At 56.6% G+C, this 25,416-nt stretch overlaps 1 protein-coding gene across 1 annotated transcript; it reads right to left on the bottom strand.

The window, feature by feature from the left end:
* Positions 1–1,317: 1,317 nt before the first annotated feature.
* On the bottom strand, positions 1,318–25,119 carry TGFB3 (transforming growth factor beta 3). Its single transcript, XM_062181347.1, has 7 exons — positions 23,578–25,119; positions 14,467–14,630; positions 14,061–14,190; positions 8,494–8,601; positions 6,360–6,531; positions 3,416–3,569; positions 1,318–2,524 (listed from the first exon to the last, which is right to left on the bottom strand). Exons 1-7 carry the CDS (start codon positions 23,927–23,929, stop codon positions 2,366–2,368), a joined length of 1,239 nt encoding a protein of 412 aa, XP_062037331.1. The 5' UTR covers positions 23,930–25,119; the 3' UTR covers positions 1,318–2,365.
* Positions 25,120–25,416: the final 297 nt, after the last annotated feature.

The raw sequence follows: 25,416 nt of genomic DNA, 5'->3' as shown, positions 1-25,416 counted from the left end.
GGACTTCTCTTGGTAATAAACCAGACCCATCCTGTGAGCCCTCCGCCAGCAGGGCTGTCATTTCAACATCACCTCTCACCTCCCTACGGACAGACAGTAGTGCCTGAGCTACATGGAGGGGGAGGCTACAGTGCGGACCCCTGCCCATCCTTGGATCTGCTGCTTAGCCTGAGTACAGCGCCGACATCAACATGTGTGCAGTCACGGTGTGTTGTTGTCTGTGGGGCACTTCAGGAAACACGTCTAGTTACCTTGGTTCTGTAGAATGAACCAAAGGCCCAATGGTTTTGCGATGTTTGATGAGGTTGGATAAAAAGGGAGTTTGCCTAGGGTAAGATTACTTCCCTCTTCCTTGTAGAAGCCTCTTGGAACGCACTGTTTCTCAAAACGCAGCTTCTAGCAGCCTGGACCCTTCGCCTGTCTCTCTCGAGCTGCGGGCTGAAGGGGTGCACTTCTGTTCAAGAGTGAAGACACTGACGCTGGGGGACAGCAACAGCCTTCGCCCGCCACAGTGCTGGGCGTGCTGCGCCCCCTCCATACCCACGCACTCCCTGGGGTTGGATAGACCACAGCCCACCAGCCCAGATTTGAGGGCAGGGGCACAGCGACCAGAAAGACAGTGGCGGTAAATGAGGGCCACGGGGGATGAAGACCGGGAGAGGCCCTTAGCACCGGCTGGGCATGGACAGCGCAGGAAGAAAGTCTCGGAGACCAAACTCAAGAGTTGCATCTTGGAACAAGGCACGTACACACACACACACACACACCACGCACATCCACCAGCCTGCAGTTCAGCTCCGGATGAACTTTCTTCCCAGGGGCAAGGTGCTGTCACTGGAGGAGGGCGAGTTTCAGGAACCACTGGGTGGTTCCCTCACGACACAGGGCATGAATTCCACATTGCTATGGCATCAAGAGAGAACTCTGGGACTGCTCCTCCCCTCCCCCCTCATTCCCAGGTCTCTCACAAGAGGCCCTGAGTCTGAAAAGGGACTTCCTGGTCAGCTGTTTGAGGCTCCACCTGGAAACAGGAAGACTCTCTGATCTCAGGCCTTTTGCCACAGTTTCTCTGATTCTCAGCTGACCCGGGAAGGGTGGAGACGGTTTCCAAAAAATGACAACACTGGCCATTTCTGTGGGACACACGCACCCCGCAGCTGCCCGGAGGTCACACGGTGGGCTTTCCCGCAGATCAGAGCCATGCCCCATGTGGAGGGGGAACACCCGCAACAGGGCAGGCTTCCCCCAGGTGCTGTGCGTGCCGGGCGTCCACACCAAGCAGGCAAGAGCCTCTGCCCCAGGGATGGGCGACACCGCCGTGGAATGAAGGGAAGGGGCATTAACAAAGACATCGACTGAGCCAGACATGGACCTTAGAAGAAGGCTTTTTACTGTTCTAGAAACAATCTTCCAGAAGATGAAATCATCCAAGCTTCCCCAAAAATATTTATACAAAGGTTTTGAGAGTAATATTTGTATTTGTCTTTATACCTCAGTCTATGCGTCTGGGCCCAAGTCACTGTGGCACACATGCAGCTGCCCCGACTGCCGCTCGGGCTGTAGCACCTGCTTCGAGGAACACCAAATGAACACGGGGTCTGGGGGGCTCGGGGGCAGGAGCCCCTGGTGCCCCCAAATCCAGATACATGCGGCCTGACCTGGAAGGTGTCCAGCCGAACGCCCCAGGCGGGATTCAGCCGCGGAAGGAGGTGAGAAGAGGGACCCACAGGGCAGATGGGAGGGGGCCGATTCCCACCCTTGGCTTCTGAGTTCAGCGTCTCCCTTGGGCCCGGTTGAGTTGCTGGCCCGGGAACTACATTACCTGGATTTGCTGATGGATGTTGAAAGGACAATTTGCAAAACAAAAGACCTGCCCTTACTCCCCAGTGGTAGGAGACACTCCTGGGTGACCTGTCTGAGACAGATGCTTGGCCTGTAGGACGCCACCCTGATTCCCTAGAGAGGATGTGGTCCCACAGGGAGCAAACCTGGCCTCCGGTCCCAAGTGTCTTCCAGACTGGCCCCAACCCGGCCGTTCTCGGCCCTGCCTCCACCCCACCGTAGCCCCAATCCCACTGCCACAGGGCGACTTGCCATCCCTCTTCCTCTGTCCCCACCACCTCTGTCCACATCACAGAAAAATCTGTGCCCTCGAGAGTCCGGCCTTCCCCTAACCAAACCCACACTTCCTTTACCACAGCGATTCTCAGAGCCAGCAAGAAAGAGAAATGTTCCGGAAAGGAAACCCCCGGCTCAGCCGTCCGCCTGGAGCCGGAGGCCTCGGGCCAGGTCTGCAGCGTTTGTGTCCCCCGAGCAGCGGGCAGTCGGGCAGCGGCACCTCGCTCTCCTCCGTCGCACGCGGGCCTCAGCTACACTTACAGGACTTCACCACCATGTTGGAGAGCTGCTCCACCTTGGGGGTCCTCCCGACATAGTACAGGATGGTCAGGGGCTCCAAGTCCTGAGGGACGCAGCAAGGCGAGGCCGAAGCTTCCGGGTTCAGGGTGTTGTAGAGTCCCAGCACCTGCGGAGATGGGAGAGCCACGCCTCAGGCCTGCATCCCAGGGGCACCCCGGCTTCGAGGGTGACTCCAGAGAGTGACGGCCGTGGCCTTGGATGCCACGTAAGGGGAACTGTTGGGACGCAGTTTGGGTGAGTGACAAGTTGCTGTGCGTCCATGATGGCAGAAGGCAAACCCTGTGTGCGCATTTGGGGGCCCTCAGGGTACGCATGTAACAGTCCCAGGGAGACCTTAAACTGACAATGACCCTCTGGGCCGGCAAGAACTCCCTCCCTGCCACTGATCACTTGGCCTGATGGTTCATTATTCTCACTACGCGCCGCCCCCCGGGCCTTTGCTACGTGTAGGAGTGCAGGGCCCTGGACAGGATGATAATGAGCTATGAGCACGCATGCCTCACAAGCCACTGTCCCAGGTCTGAGTCCCCTGGAGGGAAAGACAAGCTGGTTTCGGAGGTTGTGGGCTCCACACGTTCTCACGTTGTCTTCCCAGTGTCTCCCGTGAGCTTCCTCACGTGCCGCCTCCACTGCCTTTCAGGAAAACCTCTCTGCACCCCAAGAGGCCGCGTTCTGTGCCTCCCGGCAGAGACCTGCTTACCCAGCATTCCTCGCCAGCCAGGTACACACATCTCTGACATTTAACATAGTGTGTGGCAGTTAATTTATTTCCACCGCACAAAAGCTTTAGACAAAGCAAATTAAAAAAAAAAAAATAGGCTGGTTGAAACTGGGAGAAATGTGACCGGGTGGCACTGGGCCTGCACGCTGAGATCACCTTACGCTCCCCGGATCATCATCCACTCACTCCCGTGTTCCACGCTTCACTCATTCTTTCTAACAGATGGTCTGGTTGGCTCAGCCCCAGTGCCCCAGGCCGCGCGCGCCCGCCCCGTACCGTGCTGTGGGTGGTGTCTGCGCTGCGGAGGTACGGGCACGGGCCCGAGCAGAAGTTGGCGTAGTAACCCTTGGGTTCGTGGACCCATTTCCAGCCCAGATCCTGGCGGAAGTCAATGTAGAGTGGACGCACACAGCAGTTCTCCTCCAAGTTGCTACAACAATAAAACAGTGGTAGGAAATCAACCTAAACACCATCCGACAATGAAAGAAACACCACAAACACCCTTGGTGTTTTCCCTTGGAGTCCTCCCACGCTGTCATGGGAAATGGTTCAAGTCAATGGAAGGCCAAGTTCAAGTGCATGGGGCTGAAGAAACCAGAGAGACATTTTCCTGGGTGGAAGACGAGGCCCCCAGGAGGCAGTTAGCGGGTGGGTAAGCAGTCGAGACACCCCATGGGATGCCTGCACCCCATCATCGGAGTGCCAGGGTCAAGCCCCACCTCTGCTCCCAATTCCAGCTTCCTGCTAGTCACCCTCCTGGGAGACAGGAAATGGGAGACGGGAGGTAGTCTCTCCTAACTACGTGAGCCACATGGGGGACCTGGGTGGAGTTCCCGACTCCTGGCTTCAGCCTGGTCCAGCCCTGGCTGCTGAGGACATGTGGGGAGTGAACCAGTACATAGGAGAGTCTCTCTCTCCCCCACCACCCTCTTTCTCAAATAAAGTGAAAATGAAAATGAAAACGCTGCATAAGGAAGAGTAAAGAGGCAAAGGCAGTCCTGACTACTTTTACATCACAAATCAGAAGAGACACAAAATGCTCCAGATAAAACCAAGCACAACAACAAACATCGCCAACTCACTCCACTGAGGTTGGTTTTACTGTGAACTTCCCAGTGCACCCACACGGAAATAAACGGCTTAGGCCACGCGGATGCCAGGAGCCCAGAACTCCATCCAGGTCTCCCATGTGGGTGCAGCGGCCCAAGCACTTTGGCCATCCTCTGCTGCCTTCCCAAGCACATTAGCAGGAAGTTGGACCAGAAGCGGAACGGCTGGGACTGAAACCAGTGCTCCGACATGGGATGGTAGTGTCGCAAGTGCCAATGCCACCATGCGGGTCCCAGCTTTTACAGTAGATGACCGCTCAGACGACATCCAGAGGCCACTGAACCAAACAAGGTCAGCCAAGCGGACTGCTCAGGCCCCTTCCGTTCTGTGGCCTGCAGAACTCCAGTGGGCAGAGCCCTGGCTGTGTGCACATCCAGCCATGCTTCAGGATCTGCTGAACTTGGAACCTGCTATTTCCAAAGGCCACTACTGGCCCACACCTAGCCTCTTGGGAGTTCCAAGGGGGGAGCCATGGCAGGCCCTACTGGCTGTCCAGGAAGCCTTCCAAACCCCCTCCTCCCTTGCAGCTCCCATCACACCTTCCGGAACAGCAGCTTCTGGTTTTCCTGACAGCCTTGCTGGTCGGAGTGGTCACATGACCCAGTAACACCCAGTCAGAGGTAAGAAGTATGCCGGGGGTGATGGTAAATTCTGGTGAAGATACCAGATTATTAAAATAACAGAGAGGGGTGGGCCTTTGGTACAGCAGCTAAGCTGCAGCGTGGGATGCCTGCATCCCACACTGGGGCGCTTGGGTTCAAGTCCCAGCCCTGGGCTCCCCATTCTGGCACCTTGCAAGGGTGCACGCTAGGAGGCAGCAGGTGACGGCTCAAGTTCCTGGGTCCCTGCCACCCACCTGGGAGACCTGGCTTGAGTTTCTGGCTCCGGGCTTCAGCCTGCCCAGCCTGAGCTGTTGCATGCATTTAGGGAGTAAACGAACAGCTGGGAGAGTTTCCGTCTCTCTGCTTTCAAATAAATAATTTTTTAAATAATTTTAAAAGAAAATTTAAAAAATATAACAGGTGGAAGGGGAGAGCTGCTGGCCCTCCCCCCACCTGTCTCCCCTTTCTCCCTGTCTTAAACGTGGACGAGATCCTGGAGCTCACAGGCAAGAGAGTGCAAAGCCAGCATCCCAGGCATGGCACACGAGAGAGCAGGAAAGCCTGGCGGAGCTGAGCAGCCGGCCCAGCCCTGCACCCACGGCCACGGCCCTCTCGGGAACAAGAAACACCCTAGGTTTAAGGCACTGTTGCTCGAGGCCTAGAGCACGCGTTCCTCCCAGAGAGAGAGACGCACGGAACAAATCCGCGAGCTGTTGGCGGCGTCCGCACTGCCTCTCCCACACCTCGTTTCCCAGGCTCGGCATCAAAAAGATCACTGGATTTCCCAGTTCATGCCCCCAGCCCCGTGCGGCCAACCCGACCCCTCGTGTGCCTTCCTTTACCCGAGGGGCTTCCTTCTCCAGGATCCCCACCTACCCACAAGGGCTCTGCCCAAACCCCACGCCCTCCTGAAGACTCGCCCCAGACCGGGAGCCAAAGGACCCCTCGCCCCCCATTCTGGAAGCTCAGATCCATCAGAGCCTCTCTCGGATGGCACGGCTTTCTGCCTTTGCGTGGCTGGTGTGCCTGCTCATGTCATCCCCTCCCTTATAAATGAGCAGGTGGGCTGGGCAAAGTTAAATAAGGGAAGAAGCTGTGGCTTCCCATCTCTGTATGACGGCTGGCCAGCTACTTCTGAATCGCTGCGTCAGTCTCTTGCTCAGAGGCCCCCTGCCAGCGCCCTGTGTCCCCTTTCCCGGTAGTGTTCATGGGTCTTTACTGGGAACTCCTGCACTGATTCCTCCCCACACACCCCAGTCAGCACGTAGGGCCTGAAACCAGGGAGAGGCTCCTGCCAGGCATCCCCAGCCCCAAGCACTGCAGCCTTCCTCATTCACTCCTCCCAGGCGTCTGCAGGGTCACACTGCAGGACTACCCTGGGGCTCCCGACACGCGCACTCCAGCTAGAGATGCTTGTGGACATCAGCAGGCTCCCCCTGGCTCAGCAGGGCTGAGGTCTTGGAGGAAGCACGCGGTGGGCGTCTGTTCCCATGCGCACCCAGGCTCACCGGAAGCAGTAATTGGTGTCCAGGGCCCGCTTCTTCCTCTGTGCGCCCTGGCCCGGGCTGCCGAGCCGGTGCGGCGGAATCATCATGAGGATGAGGTGAGGGTTGTGGTGATCCTTCTGCTTCTTGAGCCGCCCCAGGTCGCCACGGCCGTGGTCGTCCTCGTTGTCCACGCCTGCAGGAGGGGCAGAAGGTGACAAGCTCCTGCGTAAGGAGAGCAGAGCCTCCCCGGCGGCTGCGTCCTAATCCCGTCCCATCCCTGCCCCGGAAGAGCGGCAGAAGGCACCAGGAGCTAGGGCGGCTCCACCCTGGCAGCGGGAGCAGGGCTGGGTGGGGGACCTGGCGGCACCAGAACTCAGCCTCATGGGGACGTCGCTGGCAGGTGCCCGCAGCAGGTGCCCTCCGGGTCCACATTCAGAATTCTCGAAGGAGAAGACAGCTCCACCTGAGCTGCTTCCCAGGAGTCTCTCTGGCCCTACGCGGTATCCCTGTCCCCCAGGGGGAACGTCCCACATCACACTGGGTGGCCGCTTTGCACGCCAGGACTTAGCCTCTTGACGTGGGTTCTCTCTTAAAATCTGAGTTGGTCAAGGTTGCACAGAAGTCCTACTGATAATTCAGGTGTCAAAGCCCTCCAGTCTGGGCGGGAGCCGAAGAGTCACTGTTCACTTTCGCATCGTATTTCTCATTTCGGAAGTGTTTTCGCCGCACGGACCAGGTGAGATGACAAAGCGTGTGATGGACTGCTTCGAAAACAACTCCCGGAAAGAGAACCTGAATCATCTGATCTGATTTCACTGCAGAGGGAAAAGCCCAGAAACTGATGTAGAGAGTCTCAACGAAAGGGAGACCGACCGTGTGCGAAGTGGCCGCCAGCTGTGGGCAGGGTCACCAAGTGCCTCGCTTACACAGGTACAGGGCGCCCGGGGGTCTCAGGACAGGGCCGCCAGTCTGCCAGATAAAGGGGAGACCTGTACCTCAACTTCTCCTTTCTGGAAATCTTTATGAAGACAGAAGTGTTCGCAGAAGTGGGACAATTTCATCCTAACCTGGTCTATGGTGAAAACTCTGAAGTTCTTCTGAACACTAAGGTTCTGTGGTTAAGATGATAAATGCGGCCAGTGCCGTGACTCAATAAGCTAATCCTCCGCCTAGCGGCGCTGGCACACCGGGTTCTAGTCCCGGTCGGGGCACCGATCCTGTCCCGGTTGCCCCTCTTCCAGGCCAGCTCTCTGCTGTGGCCAGGGAGTGCAGTGGAGGATGGCCCAAGTGCTTGGGCCCTGCACCCCATGGGAGACCAGGAGAAGCACCTGGCTCCTCCCATTGGATCAGCGTGGTGCGCCAGCCGCAGCGCACTACCGCGGCGGCCATTGGAGGGTGAACCAACGGCAAAAGGAAGACCTTTCTCTCTGTCTCTCTCTCACTGTCCACTCTGCCTGTCAAAAAAAAAAAAAAAAAAAAGACAAATGCTTGGCTTAAAAAAAAAAAATGGCTCTGACTTACAGCCCATAGGCTCAGACCCCAGGCATCCTCAGTTACCCAGCACGGGACTTGGGAAAGGAATTCCCTGAACCCCAGAGACTGTGAAGGCTGAAGTCCCTGGGAACATTGGCAAACCAGAAACAGCTCTCAATGACTTTGCCATCCCTGAGCCCCATATCCAGATGACTCCCAGGGCAAGGACCAGGGGGGCTTCCAACACCTGGAGAGCTCTGGCGGGCAGGGCCCCCGAAGTGCACTTCTGGCGCCTGTTCTACGTTTGTTGCCTCGCTTAATTGCAAAACAACCCTGTGGATGAGGTCTTCTCAGGGCCACTTCACTGGGCTCAGGGGGCTGAACAGCTTGCCCACGTGATGTCAGCACTGTCACCAGCAGCATGTTGTCTTCCACGCATGAATCTCTCTCTCTGTCTCTCTCTCTCTCTCTCTCTCTCTGTGGAGTCTCTCTCTGTCTCTCCCTCTCTCTCCATCTGTGAGCAGCAAGTCACGCTCATTGGCCTGGAAGCAAAGCAGGACCCAAGTGCAAGCAGCCAGCCATTTCTGGGAAGGACGTGGGCTCCTTTGCCTGGGGTCCGATTGGGAATCTCCCACCCCGTGCACTCCCCCGCCCATCCTACCACGCACATCCGTTTTGTTACCTTTGAATTTTATTTCCATCACCTCGTGAATGTTTTCCAGGATGTCTCCGTTGGGCTGAAAGGTGTGGCACGGACAATGAATGCTGATCTCCAGACCCAGGTTTGACTCTGCAAAATAAGAGCTAGAAATCAGTGAGAAAAGCACTCCCTGGGCCAGGGCAGCGTGCTCACCACGCTGCGAGCAGGAGTCGTGGCCTCTGCTCCTGTGGCGCTTGCAGAAACAGGGTTATAGTGAGGGTCATGGGACACTCTTCCAAAACACAGAGTAGCCCTTCAGACCCATCTTGCCACGTTCCGTGGTTTTCTGTTACGTCGGGAACAGCCAAGTGGGCAGTGGCAGGAGAATGGGAGAAGCCATCCCTCGTCAGGGCAGGCAGGCGTCGGGTGCAGCAGCTGAGATGCCACTTGGGACGCCCGCACCAGCGTGAGCCCCCACGCTCAGGAGCTGGCTCTGCTCATTCCAGCTAATGCACACCCTGGGAGGCAAGCGATGGCTCAAGCGCCTGTCTCTGCCACCCACACAGGAAACCTGGACTGAGTTCCCAGCCTCCGGCTCCAGCCTGGCCCTGCCACAGTGCCGTGGGCATTTGGAGAGTGAACCAGCGGATGAGTGATCGTCTGCCTGTCTCTCTCCCCCATGCCCTGTGCCCTGCCTTTCAAAATAAATAAAGAAAAAAAAAAAGCCATCCCTCTCGAAGGATGTTATTAAGAGAAAATTGTTGCCTTCCTACTTGGGGCCGGAAGGATGAGGACACGAGAAAGAAAAACTGACAACATCTAAGTGTGTGCTGGGAGAGGAGACGGCTGAGCCAGCCTGCCGAGGAGGGGAGGAAGGGAAGAGGCTGAGGACGTGGAAGAGACGTGCTAAAGGGGTCAACGCGGCGCGCGCGGCCGGGCAGATATAGGGATTCCCGGGTGCCCGAGACGGGAGGCTGAGCAGCAGGACTGCGAGTCAGGAGCTGATGCCGGAGGCCAGGGGCAGGATGTGTGCAAGTGGAAGCTGCCGGCCCGTCCACCAGCGCCATGACTGCGTAGAGAGAGAGTGCATTCCAGAGGAGACGAAACGGAAATCGTGGTTACACTTGGCCTTGCCCCCCCACCCCCACCCCGCCCCCGGCAGGGAAGAGCACACAATGTGTTAAAATGAGCTGGAGGGTTCTTGTCTGGGAAACCTTGTCCACCACGACAGAGAAGGCTAGGGAAGTGGATGGCCCGCCAAGGACAGCGTGGGACGACCGTGGTAAAATCAGAGAACAGAGCAGAGGGCCACAGCCCAGGAGCTCGGGGAGAATGCGTGTAGGGAGACTGGAGGCACCAGGGTCCGGGGTACCGGACAGCCTAGTGCAACAAGGTCCACTCTGGCCCTCTGTCCTGCCTGCCTGCGGTGGGACCGTGTGTTTTGGCAACCCAAGTCAAGGAAGTGAGAAAATTGGGTAAATGAGGTTGAGTGAAACGGAAGCAAAACAGGAAGACTAAGAAACACATGGCAATTTGAAGTGAATCAGGTAGTTCTGCGTAGGGAGCATCGGGAGTGTCTGGTATCACATCAGCTCGGGTGGATAAGACTCAGTTATGGGAGCTCTCTTGACCCTGGGGCAGCAGCCACCTGCGGCCAGGTCCAGGCGTGGCCATAGGCGATGGACCCCCGGGTTCAGCGGCAGCAGCTCAGCAACCTCACTGATTTCTCACTCTCTCCAAGGCCACCCCAGTGTGTGAGCTTCTGGCCTTTCCAGGTCATCCTGAAACCTGGCATTCATCGAAGAAAACCCCAAAGGCCAACCCGGCTCAGCACCCTTCTCCTGGGCAGAGTGGTACAAAAGCCTAGGGACTCTGGGCGGCATTGGCTTGGCCGGGACAGCCCAGTTGTTCTGGCTACCCACCAGCTCCCTTCTTCTGGCCCAGGCCAGGGCAGCCTCTGGGACACACTGACACCTGCTGAGCTTGGGGATCTGTGTCCCAGAAGGCAGAATCAGTGGGGACAGGCAGATCAACACAGCCAGAAGCAGCCGAGTCCCAGCCAGAGAAGTGAACAGAGAGGGAGGCGTGAGGAGTGTCCTCCTGGTCAAGGCACTAGACGACGGAGCAGAAACGGGCTACCCAACAGTATATAGCATACATCCTGTTCAAGATGGTCCAAGGAGGCTGGGGCAGGCCCAGAATGGGTGAGTTCTGTGAGTCTGGGTTAGAAAGTCAAGGTGCAGACAGATAAGGGGGGTGGGGGGTTAAGGTACCAGTGAGAAGCAGGAGATGACCAGGTTGACCACAGGCTCTGTCACCAAGGCTCAAAGGTGATGACAACACCGTTTGCTGAGCGTTACAACACATTGAACGGTTCTCTAAGATTTTACAAGCATGAACTCATCTAATCTCGGGAAGAATCCTACAGAGTAAGAATTGTTGTCTCCCATTGTACAGATGAGAACACAGAGGTGTAGAGAAATTAAATGGCTTGCCCAATTGCATCCTACCAGGAGGCCATAGTGCCAGCATTCACACATAGTCTGATGTCAGTTGCCACACTGTCAGGGAAAGGAGGGACAAACAGGGGGCAGCAGAGACCACTGAGGAAGATGCCCACCCAGTCACGGAGATGCCAGAGTTGTGCTTTGTCACTGTCCCAGCTGTCCAGAGCCAGGATGCTGGGAGTGGTCCCTGGCCAGCCTGCTGCGGAGGCCAGGCTCTGTGCACAGAGGAGCTGCAGCCTGGATGAGCAGCAGCACGAGGGGCTGAGGCCCTGGTCCCTGACTCGGGATAGAGCTCTAACCAGCTTAGAGACCCAGGACACAGCTGCACACAGGCTCTCAGTGTTTGCTGAACGAATCTAAGACCACACCAGGAACCGTTCCAGTCTGGAGTCCACCGGCCGCCTGGTTTGGGACCATGAACCCTGAACAGCCCCAGAGCCCTGTGTAAGTCAAGGCCGACGTCGCGGTTCCGCTGTGGGAGGGGTGGGCAGTGTCTGCCTGAGTGGGCGCTGGAGGATCCCGGGAAGAACTAACCTCGGAACTGGCAGCGGTGGGGATGGTGGGCGGGGGACCCGTAGGTTTTATTACGAAATTATCTTTTTGATGTCTCGAGGAGGATGGAAATCATTCTCGACGCAAGCTTCTCATTGAGTTCTGCAGCTGTGAAAATAAGAACTCCTTCAAGTGCCCAGGGCTTCAAAGAAATCCAGGTGGAGCTGATCAGAATCAGGGAAGCTAGGAGATGAATTTCCCCAGCCCCTCCTTCCTGTAGCCATGCCGGGCTCTCGGCCGAGCGCCAGCTGAGTCAGAGTTCCCAACAGTGCTGCCGTCGGCCGGTCCACGTGGGTTCCCCTAAGCCTTGGCTTTCACGCCCAGGAGGAGGAGGGACAGGAGGGAGCTCCTGGCTACCCCTGGGGCTGGGGCAGGCTCTCCAGCCCACCGTCCACTCAGCCAGCCACCTAATAACGCCCCTTAGATGGGGACAGGCAACCTCTGATGCCGGCAGAGCCCAGCAAACCCAGCCACCGTAGGATGCTCAGTCGGAACATCTGGCCCCGATCTTGGGGAGCAACGAGGAATGGCAGGGACTGTGGTGACTCAAGAACGCACCCCTCCCATCTCAACGAGGGCCCACCACTCGTCTCTGGGGAGTGATTCTTAGGAAATCTTCCAATTTTGCAAGCAAAGCCAGAAGTCCAGGTTTTATGTGAGATCCCCTGACAAAGAAAAACAATTGTTGACCACCAGCCCAGCTGAGAACAGTATGCAGGCCCAGCAGTTTGAGATCTCTGCCTTGGAGCCTTAACCCTCCAGCTTCCCAAAATACCGAGGACAAAGAAGGATGCACCTGCCTCAGTGACTCAGCATCAGTGCACACGTGGACTCTGGCTGGATCACAGCTGGTGATCCCGGAAAACCCTCCACAAGAGGAAGAGGGGGGACAGACAGGGCCGCCATACATGACGCCACCCACTCAGCAGGCTGCCCAGGCAGTACCAGCCAGGCAGAAGGAGAGGGACAGGAGGGCAGGACCTGGTGTCAGGAGCCACGTGGGCTGGCAGCTGGCAGACTCAACTGCCAATCAGACGCAAGGCCTTGGGCAAGTCACTTCTGGGGGCCTCAGGTTCCTTATCTAACTTCACAGGTGCACACATTCCAAAACAAAACAGCCTTTAGAAACTAAGAAAGGAAGGAAGGGATGGGAGAGGAGAGGAGAGAGGAGGGGAGGAGAGGAGAAGAGAGGGGAGGGGAGGGGAGAGAAAAATGGGGTCTGTGTTTTGGCACATGCCGCCTGTGACAGCAGCATCCATATGGGTGCTGGTTGAAGTCCCAGCTCCTCTGCTTTCTATCCAGCTCCCTGTTAATGCACCTGGGAAGGCAGTGGAGTGCTTGGGCCCCTGCCACACACACAGGAGATCTGGATGGAGTTCTAAACTTCTGGCCTCGGCCCTGGCCCAGGTCTGGCTGTTGTGGCCATTTGGAAAGTGAACCAGCAGATGGAGGACCTCTCTCTCTCTCTCTCTCTTGCTCAATCTCTTTGTCTCGGTCTCTCTGTAATTCTGCCTTTCAAATAAATAAATCAGTCTTTAAAAACAAAACACACTCTCATAAAATACGTCAAAAGCCATGACGTTTTCTCAGATGCACCTAATTCTTAAAACAGCTCTGTGAGGCACACGGGGGAGGAGCCATTACCTAACTGTCCAGGTGAGAGTGAGGTGTCCACAGAGTGAGTGGGTGAGAATCTGGCACACAGGAAGTGGGTTGCGCTTGTACCCATTAGACAGCTCTACCAGGCCTTTCCAATGCAATCGCCACAACAGAAGCTTCTCAAGCTTCCTCTCCCATCTTCCCTGTTAGCACTACCACTTGCCTGCTCGGTCTCAAATTTTAGCAGTCATCCGAGACTCCTCTTACGTGTCCACACCCCACCCCGATCAGCCTGTCCCATCGGCCCTACCTCCAAAACACAGAACAAATCCATACCGGGTCCACGCTGCCCACGTCGGGCTGTTGCAGTGACCCCCGACTGGCTTTGCTGCTTCTTCCCTTGGCCTCAGAGCAACTCGTGGGGTCTCTGAAAGATGTCCACCGAATTGCCTCCCGCGCACCCCCAGCCCTGCCCTGGGCACCGCTGCAGCTGCTCCCCGTGCTGAAGCAAATGCCTCCGCCCCCCGAGCTCACCCCGCCCCGGCCACAGCAGCCGGCTTGCAGCTGCTAAGGCGGATCCAGCTCGCCTCCACCTGGGGGCCTGCCCTGCAAGGGCCGGCTCCTCTCATCACTCAGAGCTCAGCGCACAGAGACCTCGTCCGAGCTGCTGCTGGGGGGGGGGGGGGGGACACCTGTCAGGGTCACCTTGCCCCCTCCTTGTGCGCGGGGCTCTTTACTATCTGAGCGTCTTGTTCACTAGTTGTCTTTCCTTCCAGAACAAAGGCCCCGTGTGGTCTGGCACCACCCCTTGTCTTGCTCACTGCCCAACCCCCAGGTTGCATGGGATAAATGTTGGGTGAATGAATTGGAGCCAGGCTTGCAACCCTGATGTTTCACGAAGGTCCCGAGGAACCAGGGGTTCACGCTCCTCCTGGTGGGGGGGCAACCTACCTCTTCGCAGCAGCCACTCGCGCACGGTGTCAGTGACATCAAAGGACAGCCACTCTGCAGTGCCTCGCGTGGGCAGATTCTTGCCACCGATGTAGCGCTGCTTGGCGATGTGCTCATCTGGCCGGAGGATCTACGGGGCAGAGGAAAGCGAGCGCCTGAGGCCAGGACAGAGACCCCCAGGGCCGGGCTCCGTGGAGGAGGGCAGGTGGCCGAGCAACAGGAAGACAAAGCTGCTGCCGGCCGCGTCTTTCCAGCACCTTAGCTAACTCTGAACCCGCTCAGAGACAGACACAGACACGGAGAAGCCAGGGTTCAAGCCCAGGACTGCTGAGCCCTGCGCCCAGGGCAGACTTCCTATGGGAAAGAACTGGCTTTCCCACCTGCACAGCTTCTGTGCTGGGTTTACCTGGAAGAGCTCGATCCTCTGCTCGTTGCGCTTGGAGCTGGGGTTGGGCACGCGCAAGACACGGAATTCTGCCCGGAACAGGTTGGTTCCGTTCTTCTCCACTGAGGACACATTGAAGCGGAAAACCTTGGAGGTGATTCCCTTGGGACACACAGCCAGCTCGTCTAGGACAGAAGGCAGGGAGAGGGAAGATGTGCAGTGTGAGTGAGCCCCATAAGAACAGTGAGGTCACCCAGTGGCCATCGCCCCACCTGTGACCTCCCTGGAGGGTGGAGTGAGGAGGAAGGTTCTCGGTGGTCCTAGAGTCACACACGGTCCAGAGCAAGGAGCAGGGAGGCCCCAGAGTCGCTGGCCCTGGCACTAGAGACTGGCCACTCGAATATTACTGCTTCCTGCTCCAACCACCTTGGCACCCCAACTCTGCTAAGCTCTCCAGCCAGTTTTTCCTACTGTTTTAGAAACTACAGATTCTCAGTGCCAGTGCTGTGGCGTAGCAGGTAAAGCCGCCACCTGCAGTGCCAGCATCCCATATGGCTGCCGGTTCGAGTCCTGGCTGCTCTACTTCTGATCCAGCTCTCTGCTATGGCCTGGGAAAGCAGTGGAAGATGGCCCAAGTGATTGGGCCCCTGCACCCACGCGGGAGACCTGGAAGAAGTTCCTGGCTCCTGGCTTTGGATCAGCCCAGCTCCAGCCATTGCAGCCATTTGGGAAGTGAACAGCAGATAGAAGACTCTCTCTCTCTCTCTCTCTCTCTCTCTGCTTCTGCATTCAAATAAATATTTAAAAAAAGAAGAAGAAAATACCAGATTCTCAAAAGATACGAGCGATTCTCGCTCAGAGTCTTCCCTTGCAGTGGGAGAAGACGTTCAGCCGTTCATTTACCAGCTCTATGTATGATACCATACGTGCCGAGCGTTGTGCCAACACTGAGAAGCACAAAGTGGACACAGCCTCTGCCTTCCAGGGGATAACAGTCCGGAAGAGGCGACCCAAACATGGGCCCAGAGAGCAGGGCCAGGGAGGAGTGGCTTCAGGCAGTTGGAGGAGGGAGACGGCAGGGACCACTCTGCGCACCAGGCGATGCTGGGTCTGGTCCCTGCAGGAGGGCAGGGGGGCAGGCTGGGGAGGAGAGCGATTTCAGCAAAGGCTGGGCAGGATGGAAAGGAAGCGAGGAAGGGGGAACGGCAGCAGCTGGCACCAGGTGAGGAAAGATTGGGGTCCACCTGTCGCTCTGAGGGCTGAAGTTTTATCCTGCAAACAGTAAGGAGCCAAGGAAGGCACCTGGAGCCCGGCACATGCAGATGCTTCTTCAGCTCACACACATCTCTCCCCTCGGCAGGCCAGGCTCTGTCACCCTGCTGGCCTCTCCATCCCTGCCCACAAGACAGAGGGCAGCACGTGCCAGAGCCAGATAAGAGAGAAAGACCCCATCGTCTCTGCTTGGCTCCCGCACCTCTGACCGCTGCAAGGCCTGAGCAGCATCGACACCCAGAGGAAACCTTTCTGCACAAGTGGTAACAGTGGCCAGAAGGTGAAATCCAAGCTCCTAGACCCAGATTCCACGCATAATGGACGTGGCTGGAATGAGCTCATAATCGCCCCGAGGGGTGGTGTGGGAAGGCGCGGGCGAGGCGGGAAGGATCAGACGCCTGGAAACAAGCAAATGCGCCACTGATCTTTAGGAAAGAATGGGTGCGTGCTCTGGAAATTGCCATCTGGTGGGCCCGACACAGGTTCTTAGAAAATTAATGGAACAGATGTTAGGAAAACAAATGTGCGAATGCCGGCTAATGAAGCCCTGATTAATTGGCCTTGAAATAACAAGCACTGGCAGCTACTCCTACGCCTTTCAGCTAAAACCAGAGACGACTCGGTGGACAGCAACCTCACGCCTCAGTTTACCCGACAGCGATCCTCAGAATATGGGAAAGCTACTTGGAACTGGTGGCCCTCTCGAGGGTCTTGACCGAGTTGTCATCAGTATGGCCTCAGTTATAACAGCATCTCCAGTGACTGGCTGCAAGGGAATTACAGATCAGTGCAGTGTGCACCCTACCATAAAAAGCAGTAGGGGGGAACCTGCGTGGTCCAGCAGGTCACGCTGCCCCCTTTCTGTGCTGGTATTCCATATGGGCGCCGGTTCAAGTCCCGGCTGCTCCACTTCCCATCCAGCTTCCTGCTAAGGCACCTGCACGAGTACCTGCTCTCCTGGCCACTCACATGGGAGACCTCGATGGCTCCTGGCTCCAACCTGGCCCAGAAGTGGCTGCTGCAGCCATCTGTGGAGTGAATCAGTGGATGAAAGATCTCTCTCTCTCTCTCTCTGTCACTCTGTCTTTCAAATAAACAAATCTTTAAAATATAAAAATAAAAACGAGAAGGGGTACAAGAAATGGCACCTGCTGGTGAGAACAACGAAGGCCAAGTCAAGGCAGGGGGAAGCCAGCAGACGGGGAGAACCACGAGCTACAGGAAGGCCCGGGATCCTGGTGACCGTCCTGCCTCAGATTTTTCCAGTCCATCACACATGGATCCATGCCCCAAGGTGGAATCCTCTTGGTGAGGATGTTAAGGAAATTTCAAGATAGGGAGGGTGCTCTCCTGTCACCAAAAGCTATGGATTCTAAGAGTTAGAAGGGACGCTGGGAGTCATCTAGTGCTGCCCTCTTCGGGTGAAGCAAGCCAAGTCCGAAGGGTCCTGGCCGGAGCCACACATGGGTCAACACCAGCAAAGCAGCGCCAGCAGGCGGGGCTCGCACACAATCCTTCATGCTGCAAACAGCACTGCCTGGCAGGTGCGGAATAATGGTGACGTCTCAAATCCGAGAGGCTAGCAGTGGGCATTTAGCCTCGCAGTTAACATGCACACTGCTGCACCTGGTTCAATTCCTGGCTCTGGCTCTGGGCTCCAGCTTCCCATCAGTGCAGACCCTGGGAGCCTGCACTTTAGAACATCCGGAGATCTTTTAAAAATGCTGTGGACCCCCCAACTCCAACACAGTCAGCATCACCAGGGAGGGTGTCCAGACATTGTCTGTCTTTAAAGCTCTCCAGTGATTCGAGTATCCAGGCAAAGGAGAGAAGCACACACACGGTGTGTGCAGACCTTTCTGGAAGCCGGCAGTTTGAGTGATGTCTCCAGGAAATGGGATCCACACGGGAGACGTGGGTAGCATTCCTAGTTCCCAGCCTCGACTCCTGTCCAACCCCCGCTGTGGCAGGAATTTGGGGGAGTGAACCAGCAGATGGGAGCTCTCTCTGCTTCTCAAATAAATCAACTAATTTAAAATAAATAAATATAAAGAGTCTTCAAAAAAGTGCATGGAAATGCATATTATGAAAAAAAACTATGTGTTTTTAAATTTTAATTAAATTTCTAATTTTTTGCACCGAAATAAATTGATATTTTAATTCAGTTTCCATGAGCATTTTGAAGTGCCACTTTATGGGATGGATTAGTGTGTACATAAGTAAACAAAATACAAAAGCTACAATAGCATCCTGCACATTTTATAGAGCTGTTATCAACCCACCTGATCCTCTAACAGCCATTGAAGTGAATGAGAATACATAAAAATTGTCATTCCACAAGGAACAAAACTGAGTGTCAGAAAAGTTAAATGACCTTGGGGTCAATCAGCAGGCGGCAGAGGTGGGATTTTTTTTTTTTTTTCAAGATTATACACACACACACACAAAGAGAGAGAGAGAGAGTTCTTTCATCCACTGGTTCACTCCCCAGATGGCCGCAACAGCCAGAGCTGAGCCGATCTGAAGCCAGGAGCCAGGAGCTTCTTCTGGGTCTCCCACATGGGTGCAGGGGCCCAAGGACTTGGGCCATCTTCTACTGCTTTCCCAGGCCATAGCAGAGAGCTGGATCGGAAGTGGAGCGGCCAGGACTCGAATGGGATGCCGGCACAGCAGGCCAGGGCATTAACCCGCTGCGCCACAGCGCAGGCCCCAGAGGTAGAATTTGAACCTAGGTCGTCTGACCACACCTCATTTATGAAGGAGTGACGATAGCTTCATCAACACAATGAGGCAGGAGTCTATGAGGACACAGAGTGCCGTTCTAGGCTTCAAGTAAGTGTCAGCTCCCAGGCCGCCATGCTTCCACCCGACACTAGCAATACTGAGAGCCGGGTGAGGGAGTCCACCTTTCTCAGTTAAATTAGGACCGACTTTTTTCCCATTGCACAGAGAAATATATGTTGATGGATGCCACTTTCTACATTTGGCTTTAGGGTGCAAAGGGAGAATATTTGTGCAGAGAGTTCATGGGAAAAGAGGGTCGCCATGTCTAGTTCTTGACTGTCTCCTGGAGCGTTTGCAGACAGCTGGGCTGCTGGGTGTGCCTCCGCCCGTGCTCATCACTTCTGCCGGCTTCCAGGAAGGTCTGCACACCCCCGTGTGTGTGCTTCTCTCCCCTGCCTGGATGCTCGAATCACCTGGAAAGCTTTAAAGACAGACGATGCCTGGATGCTGACTGTGTTGGAGTTGGGGGGTCCACAGCATTTTTTAAAGATCTCCAGATGTTCTAAAGTGCAGCCAGGGGGGTGAGAACCACGGCTTATAGTATTCTACAAAGGGGTACCATGGCTTCCAGATGTTCTGGAAGTTTGAGGAACCACTGCTTTCCTGGTTAAATGGATTGACATTTAAATGAGCTAGGTGTATTGTTTGGCCAATGCATCATGTTTAGAAATTTCGAATGAGAAACTCAGAAATGTTTTAAGGCCACACTAACGACTGGGAGATTTCACAGAAAGATTTAGATTTTCGGCTCTTAATGGGAAATGCTTAGCTCTAGTCAAGCTAGACCCACATTATTATTTTTATTTTTTGTTAAAGATTTATTTATTTACAAGGCAGAGAAACAGAGAGAGAAGGAGAGAACAAACACACACACACACACAGATCTTTGATCTGCTGGTTCATCCCCCAGATGACTGCAATGGCTGGGGCTGGGCCAGGCCAAAGCCAGGAGCCTGCAACTCTGACCACCTTCTGCTGCTTTTCCAGGTAGACTAGCAGGGAGCTGGATCAGAAGTGGAGCAGCCAGGACTGTAACAGGTGCTCCAATCTGGGATGCCAGTATTGCAGGCAGTGGCTTCACCCTCTGCACCACAGTGTGCAGAAGGGACTCAAATTCTTCAATGCAAAAATTCCCAGGAGCTGAGCAGTGGCTGCCCACTCAACAGGGCTTGTGGGCTTTAGGTCCCCTCCGGCCCCCTGTCACCTGGCCTCTCCTTTCTCTAGGACCCTGAGGCACTTGTGTTTGCAACTCCTCTAAGGAAAGTTTTCCTTCTGCCACTCTTAAGCTTCAGGGTGCATAAGAAAACCTAAGGGCTTGTTGAAAAGAGACAGCAGGGTGGGCCTCTGGCCTCATGGCTGAGACACTGGTCAGAATGCCCATTACTGTATTGGAGATTGTGGGTTCCCTGCCCAACTCCAACTTCCTGTTAATGTGCACCCCGGGAGGCAGCAGGTGACAGCTCAAGTAATTGAGTCCCTGCCGCCCACGTGGGACACTGGGACTGAGTCCCGGGCTTCTGGCTTCACTGTGGTCCAGTCCCCCCTGCCCCCCGCCACCATTCTAGGCATTTAGAGAGCTGTCTATCTCAAATAAAATAGATAAATTTTAAAATTGCATTTTATCCTTAACTGCCACCCCCATGAGGTCCTGATTCTATAAGTCTGGGGCGGGACCTAGAGATCCCCTCACCTCGGGACCACCTTCGGAGAAGCCCCATCTGCTGAGTGGAGATCACTGCCCTGGAGGGTACAGGAGTTCTTGCAATACGAAAATGTCTTTTAATTTTCAGAATGGATAAAACCTACCCAGGGCAGCCCGAGGAGCAAGGCTGCAACACTGAGTCTTCTCTCCTCTCGGGAGCTCGGGGTTTTCTGGTTGTCACTGCCTTGCCCCTGGATGACACCAAAAGCCTGTGTCCCCAGATACAGGACAGAGCACCTGGGCCAGGGCTATCTTGAAGGGTGGCCCAGGGACTGCACCAGCTGTGTCCTTCCTCACCACGTGGGTCAGAGAAAGTCTCTACTCACATCCTGCAGCAAAACCCTAGAGAATTAAGACAGGCATCACAGAACCTTGCCCCGACTCCCCAGAGGGGTCCTTGTCAACTCTCCACAGCTGTGATCGTAAATTTCTTTCAACTGAAAAGGGAGTCTGGGGATCATCTCTGACTTTTACAGATGGGGAAACTGAGGCCCGGGGAGGAGTGGGGTCGGTGGTGGGTGACTTCTGCAAGGCTGTGCTTGCATCAGCCACCCGAGACTCTTCATTAAAGAAAGAAAACTCTTGCACGAAGGTGAGCTAACATTCGTGGCAGTGTAACTCTCCCGGGCACAACGCCAGGCAGAGATAAGACAGAACAAATCCAGTTATCCGTCCCTGGGTCATCTGTCACCTGTGTTAGCAAGGTAGTGGCTCCGGTCCCCTCCTGCTCACTCCAACAGGGGGACTCACTTGTGTTGTAAATCACGTTCTGCTAGAGTCTCAGGTTCACAGGACTTTAAACGTGCACCTGACATCTAGACATGGGTGCTAACAGCATGTGTGCTGTACAATCCATGTCTCCGCTCTAGTCCCTGCTCCTTAGCTGACCCAGGCCTCGGCTTCCTCATCGGTGACATAAAGAGGCAAAGGTAACTCCCTGACGGGCAGAGCCAGAGGGGGAGCCCTCCTCTGCTCTCGCCTTGGTGTCTTCTCTCCTGCACCCTGGAAATGATTCTTTCTTCTCCAGGAAGCCCTGTCTCCTTGCCCAGCTCCTACTGTCACTTCCCTCCAAGCGTCCAGCTACTGGGTAAGGAGGTGGCTGGGAGAGACAAAACATGGAAGACAACATCGTCTTATTACCTGTCCCCCTCCTCGCCACCACCATGCAGAAACCCTGGCATTGAGACTCTGCTCCCACCACAGACCACCCGTCACCCCAAGTCAGGACAGGCTCCCCTCTGCCCCAGTCTCCAAGGACACTCCCCCCTCCAGTGCAGCACCTGTTGGGCATGTGTATCTGCCCGCTACCTGCTTTGTAATTACTGTGCCTGTGTGGCTGCCGCTCCAGGCGGGCTCAGCACCCGGGCGGCTGCAGGGTGGGCCCAGGTCTGCATCCGCTCTGCCTCCGTGTCAGCTCCTGCAGCTGCAGAAGAGTCTGCTTCCTGGCCGCACCCGTGCTAGCTGCATCACCTGTGTCCCACTGCGCACTGGCTTCCCAAACAGCAGCCTGCTAGCTCAGCAGCCCCGTAGCCACCCCCATCTCCTGCGGTGGAAGGAGCTGGTGCTACAGTTTGAAGACTGCCCAGCATCTGTGGGGCCCGGCCCTGGCTCTCCCCAAGGCCGTCCACTATTTGTGCCCTACGTCTCTGCACAAAAATCAACGACCGCTTGTCCTTGCCCGGCCTCCCACCCAGCTAGCTCATTCATTCTCAGTTCAGGATTCCAGGCTGGGTGGAGCCTGGTGACTCAGAACCCCTCCCCCCCCTTGGACTCCTCCTCCTGACCTGGACCATTAAGGTCCGAGTCCTGCCCTCTGGCCCTGAACTCTCCTCCAACATCAGATTCCCACCCTTTTCTGATGTTTGTGGCCACTATGTCCTGCCTTGGTGGGCGCCCAGGGACCTGGAGGCTCAGCCATCCAGCTGCTGTGGGTCCATGGCAGACCCTGAGCCAGCCCCACCCAGAGAGGCCTGGCCAGAGAACCCCAGCTCTGCCTCGGGCCCCGGCCTCCGCCCCACACAGTAGCCACTTCCTAAGGAAGGGCGCCCCAGGCAGCCCCAGGAACCCCTCGCCAGTAACCACAACCTCCTCCACCTGGCATGGGCCGGCTCCCAATGGGGCCTTTTGCACCTCCTGCAGCCAGAGCTGGTGCACGTGTCAGTCCCCTCGCCTGTTCCTTTTCTCTAGCCAGGCTCCTTTCCATCCTTTCTGTGCACCCCCCATCACCCTCCCACTGCCGCCCCCAGTGCGTGCGCGGTGCACCTCCCAGGTGGGCCTGGGCTAGGTCGGCAGGGCGGCGAGGACACCTGCTGGTAGGAAAAGCAAACAGAGCTGCGCCCGGAGCCTCTGGCCCACGAGCGGCTCACATTCCTCTTCTCCTGGGCTGTCAGTTTCTTAACATCTGCCAAATTTCTCTCTGTTGTATTGAGGTTTTTTAAATCCCCGTTCAGTAAACACACATGACTTCCACACGTGTACAAACACACACAGGCGTCTCGGCCCGCGGCTCCCAGCTCCTGCACGCAGACGGCAGCCTCCTGGGAAGACTCGCTCCCGGACACACGGCCCCGCGGCCACCCCCTCCCCCAACCCGCTCGCTCGCCGGACCACCCGCCCGTGACACGCAGACACAGAGGGCCACCCGTCCTCCCCTACACACCCAGAGCCCCAACCCTGCTCTCATGTGTTCCCCCGGTCCCAGGAAGGGTGCCCGTTTTGAGCAATACGTCCACTGTCCCACTCGAGACGACGTATTGCCCTGAAGTCCACGGACATGTGAACACACGTGCACTCCCTCCCCTACACACGTGGGCTCACATGGGTCATGTGTGTGGTGCAGACGGAAGGGCCCAGGCTCTCTCCCCTGGGCTCCCAGGCGCTTCCCATACACTGATCTGGGGGCAGGTACTGTTCTTCCCAGAAACTGGGACAGCTGACAGGGAGACGTGTCACCGTGAGCTGTGAGACAGGATCCGAGTCTCCAGACTCATGGAGCTGTCAGGGCTCGAGGGAGAGAGCCAGCCTCCCCCCCCACACACACACACCCCGATATGACACCCATATGTTTACAGTTCCCCGTAGGATCGCATGTGCGAGAACACATATGCTTCTCCGGGCAGCCCTGTGCAACTCCGACTTAAAATCCGCCAAGGATGTGATGTGAGTCCGGCAAGCTGCCGGCCTCCCCGAGGCGCCCCGGCTCTCACCAGAAGGGCTCTGTCTCCCACCCCACCCACTACCGGGCCCCCTCCGCACATCGCATGTCCTGAACCCGGGCACTCCGCGGGGTGGCCGCTGCCGGGCCCCCTCTGCCCAGCGCCCTGCTCCGGCGGAGACCCTCCAGGGCGGTGACCCTGGTGAGGACCGGGACTTACTGTGCTCCGCCAGTCCCTGGATCATGTCGAATTTATGGATCTCTTTGGCATAGTATTCCGACTCGGTGTTTTCCTGAGTGCAGCCTTCCTCCCTCTCTCCCTGCAGCTCCTCCAGCAGCTCCCGAGTGCTGTTATAAAGGGCCAGGACCTGGTAGGGGACGTGGGTCATCACCGACGGCTCAGGGGGGCTGGTGAGCCTGAGCTTGCTCAAGATCTGTCCCCTAATGGCTTCCACTCTCTTCTTTTTGATGTGGCCGAAGTCCAAGGTGGTGCAAGTGGACAGAGAGAGGCTGACCGTGGCAAAGTTCAGCAGGGCCAGGACCACCAGAGCCCTTTGCAAGTGCATCTTCATGGGGCGAGCCGGGGAGAGAGGCCGGGGGGGCGGCGCGGCCTGGAGAGGAGGAGACCCCGGCAGACGTGCAGAAGGAGGGAGGGAAACCAGGCGGCCTCCCCAGATCCCAAAGACTGAGGCTTGGCAAGAAGGTGCATGAACTCACTGCACTGCGCGAGCTGCAGACTTCCAGGAAGCGCTGGCAGCCCCGAGGCCGGCGGAGCGGACTGTGTGCCTCGGTGCGCCGCGATTCTCGCCCATGTGTCTAAACAGGTTCTGCTGGGCACGCGGAGGGCTGGGAGGGGTGGCGAGGCAGCTGGGAGTGGGAAGCGAGCTGGAGTTTTTCCTTAGGTAAAAATAAATAGAGCGGATATCTGATATTGCCAAACGCCACTTGGCGATGGGGAGAAAGCGGGTATTTTAAAGAGGGCACGGAAGGACCGTGGCCGGGTCCCAAAAATCAAAACCCTCGCCCTGAAGGAGAAGAGGGAGGGAGAACAGGAACAAAAAAAAAAGGGGGGGGGGGATAATATTTAAAAAAAAAAGAAAGAAAAAGAAAAACAGAAAAGTCAGATCACCAGTGAGTAGGTGGGGAGGGGCAGGGCTGGGCAGCTGCTGGGCCGGCTAAAGGTGGGGGCAACACGGGGCACCCTCGTCCCCCAGGCACTCCATCCATGCTTGCCCTTCCGTCTACACTCGCTGGGGGCTTTCTAAACCACTCTGCTCTCGCTGCCTGGCGTCCTCTTCATTGGCTGAGACGCGGGGAGTCCCGTGCAACTGGCAGCCCCAAAGAGCCCCCTCGGCCGCCCACGGTCACCAGCACCTCGGCGTGTCTTCTCCCTCCGCCATGGCTTCTGTCCCTGGCTCCTCTTTACAAAAATAAAAATGAAAAATCAAAGGAAAGAAAACAGAAGGCAGCTCCCCGCAGGGCTGCTCCGGCAGGCTTCTTCCCCTGTCTCTCGCCTCTCTCGCTCTTTGCCTTGGACTTGGCTCTGCGTCTCCCTCTGTCTCCCTCTCGCTCACACACACACATGCACACACACTGCTTTCTCTATTTCTCTCTGCTGAAATTTTATACCTCCCTCCCATGACGTCTCCCGCCCCGGGTGGGGGAGGGAGGCAGGGCCCGGCCTCCTTCGCCGCTGCACGATTGTAATGTTTTAAACAGGCACGGGAAAAGCCGAGCCCATTTGAAAAACACGCTGCGTCCGACGTGGTCACTGAACTTTTTTTCCCCTCTTGGAGTCACTCCTGCTACACGTTGGCTGTTTTTCTGGAAAGTTACTCCGAGCAGCCCCCTCCCTGGCGGCTCCCCCCGGCCCCTGCGCCCTCGGGCCAGCTGTCGGCCCGCGCTCTCCGCGCCCCTCGCCTGCGCCCCTCCGGGCCCCCGGCCGTCCCTCGGGCAGCGTCCCCGGCGGCGGCCAGCCTGGCCCCCCGCTCCTCCCGGGGCAGACCCGCCGTCGGCAGCCGCGCGAGCCTGCAGAAGCTCTGGGGGCGCTGGAAAAAAA

Source organism: Lepus europaeus, chromosome 22 (assembly GCF_033115175.1).
Source record: "Lepus europaeus isolate LE1 chromosome 22, mLepTim1.pri, whole genome shotgun sequence".
NCBI classification, from domain to species: domain Eukaryota; kingdom Metazoa; phylum Chordata; class Mammalia; order Lagomorpha; family Leporidae; genus Lepus; species Lepus europaeus.
Note: the sequence above shows the minus strand (reverse complement) of the source record. Positions and strands in the feature narration are given on the sequence as shown.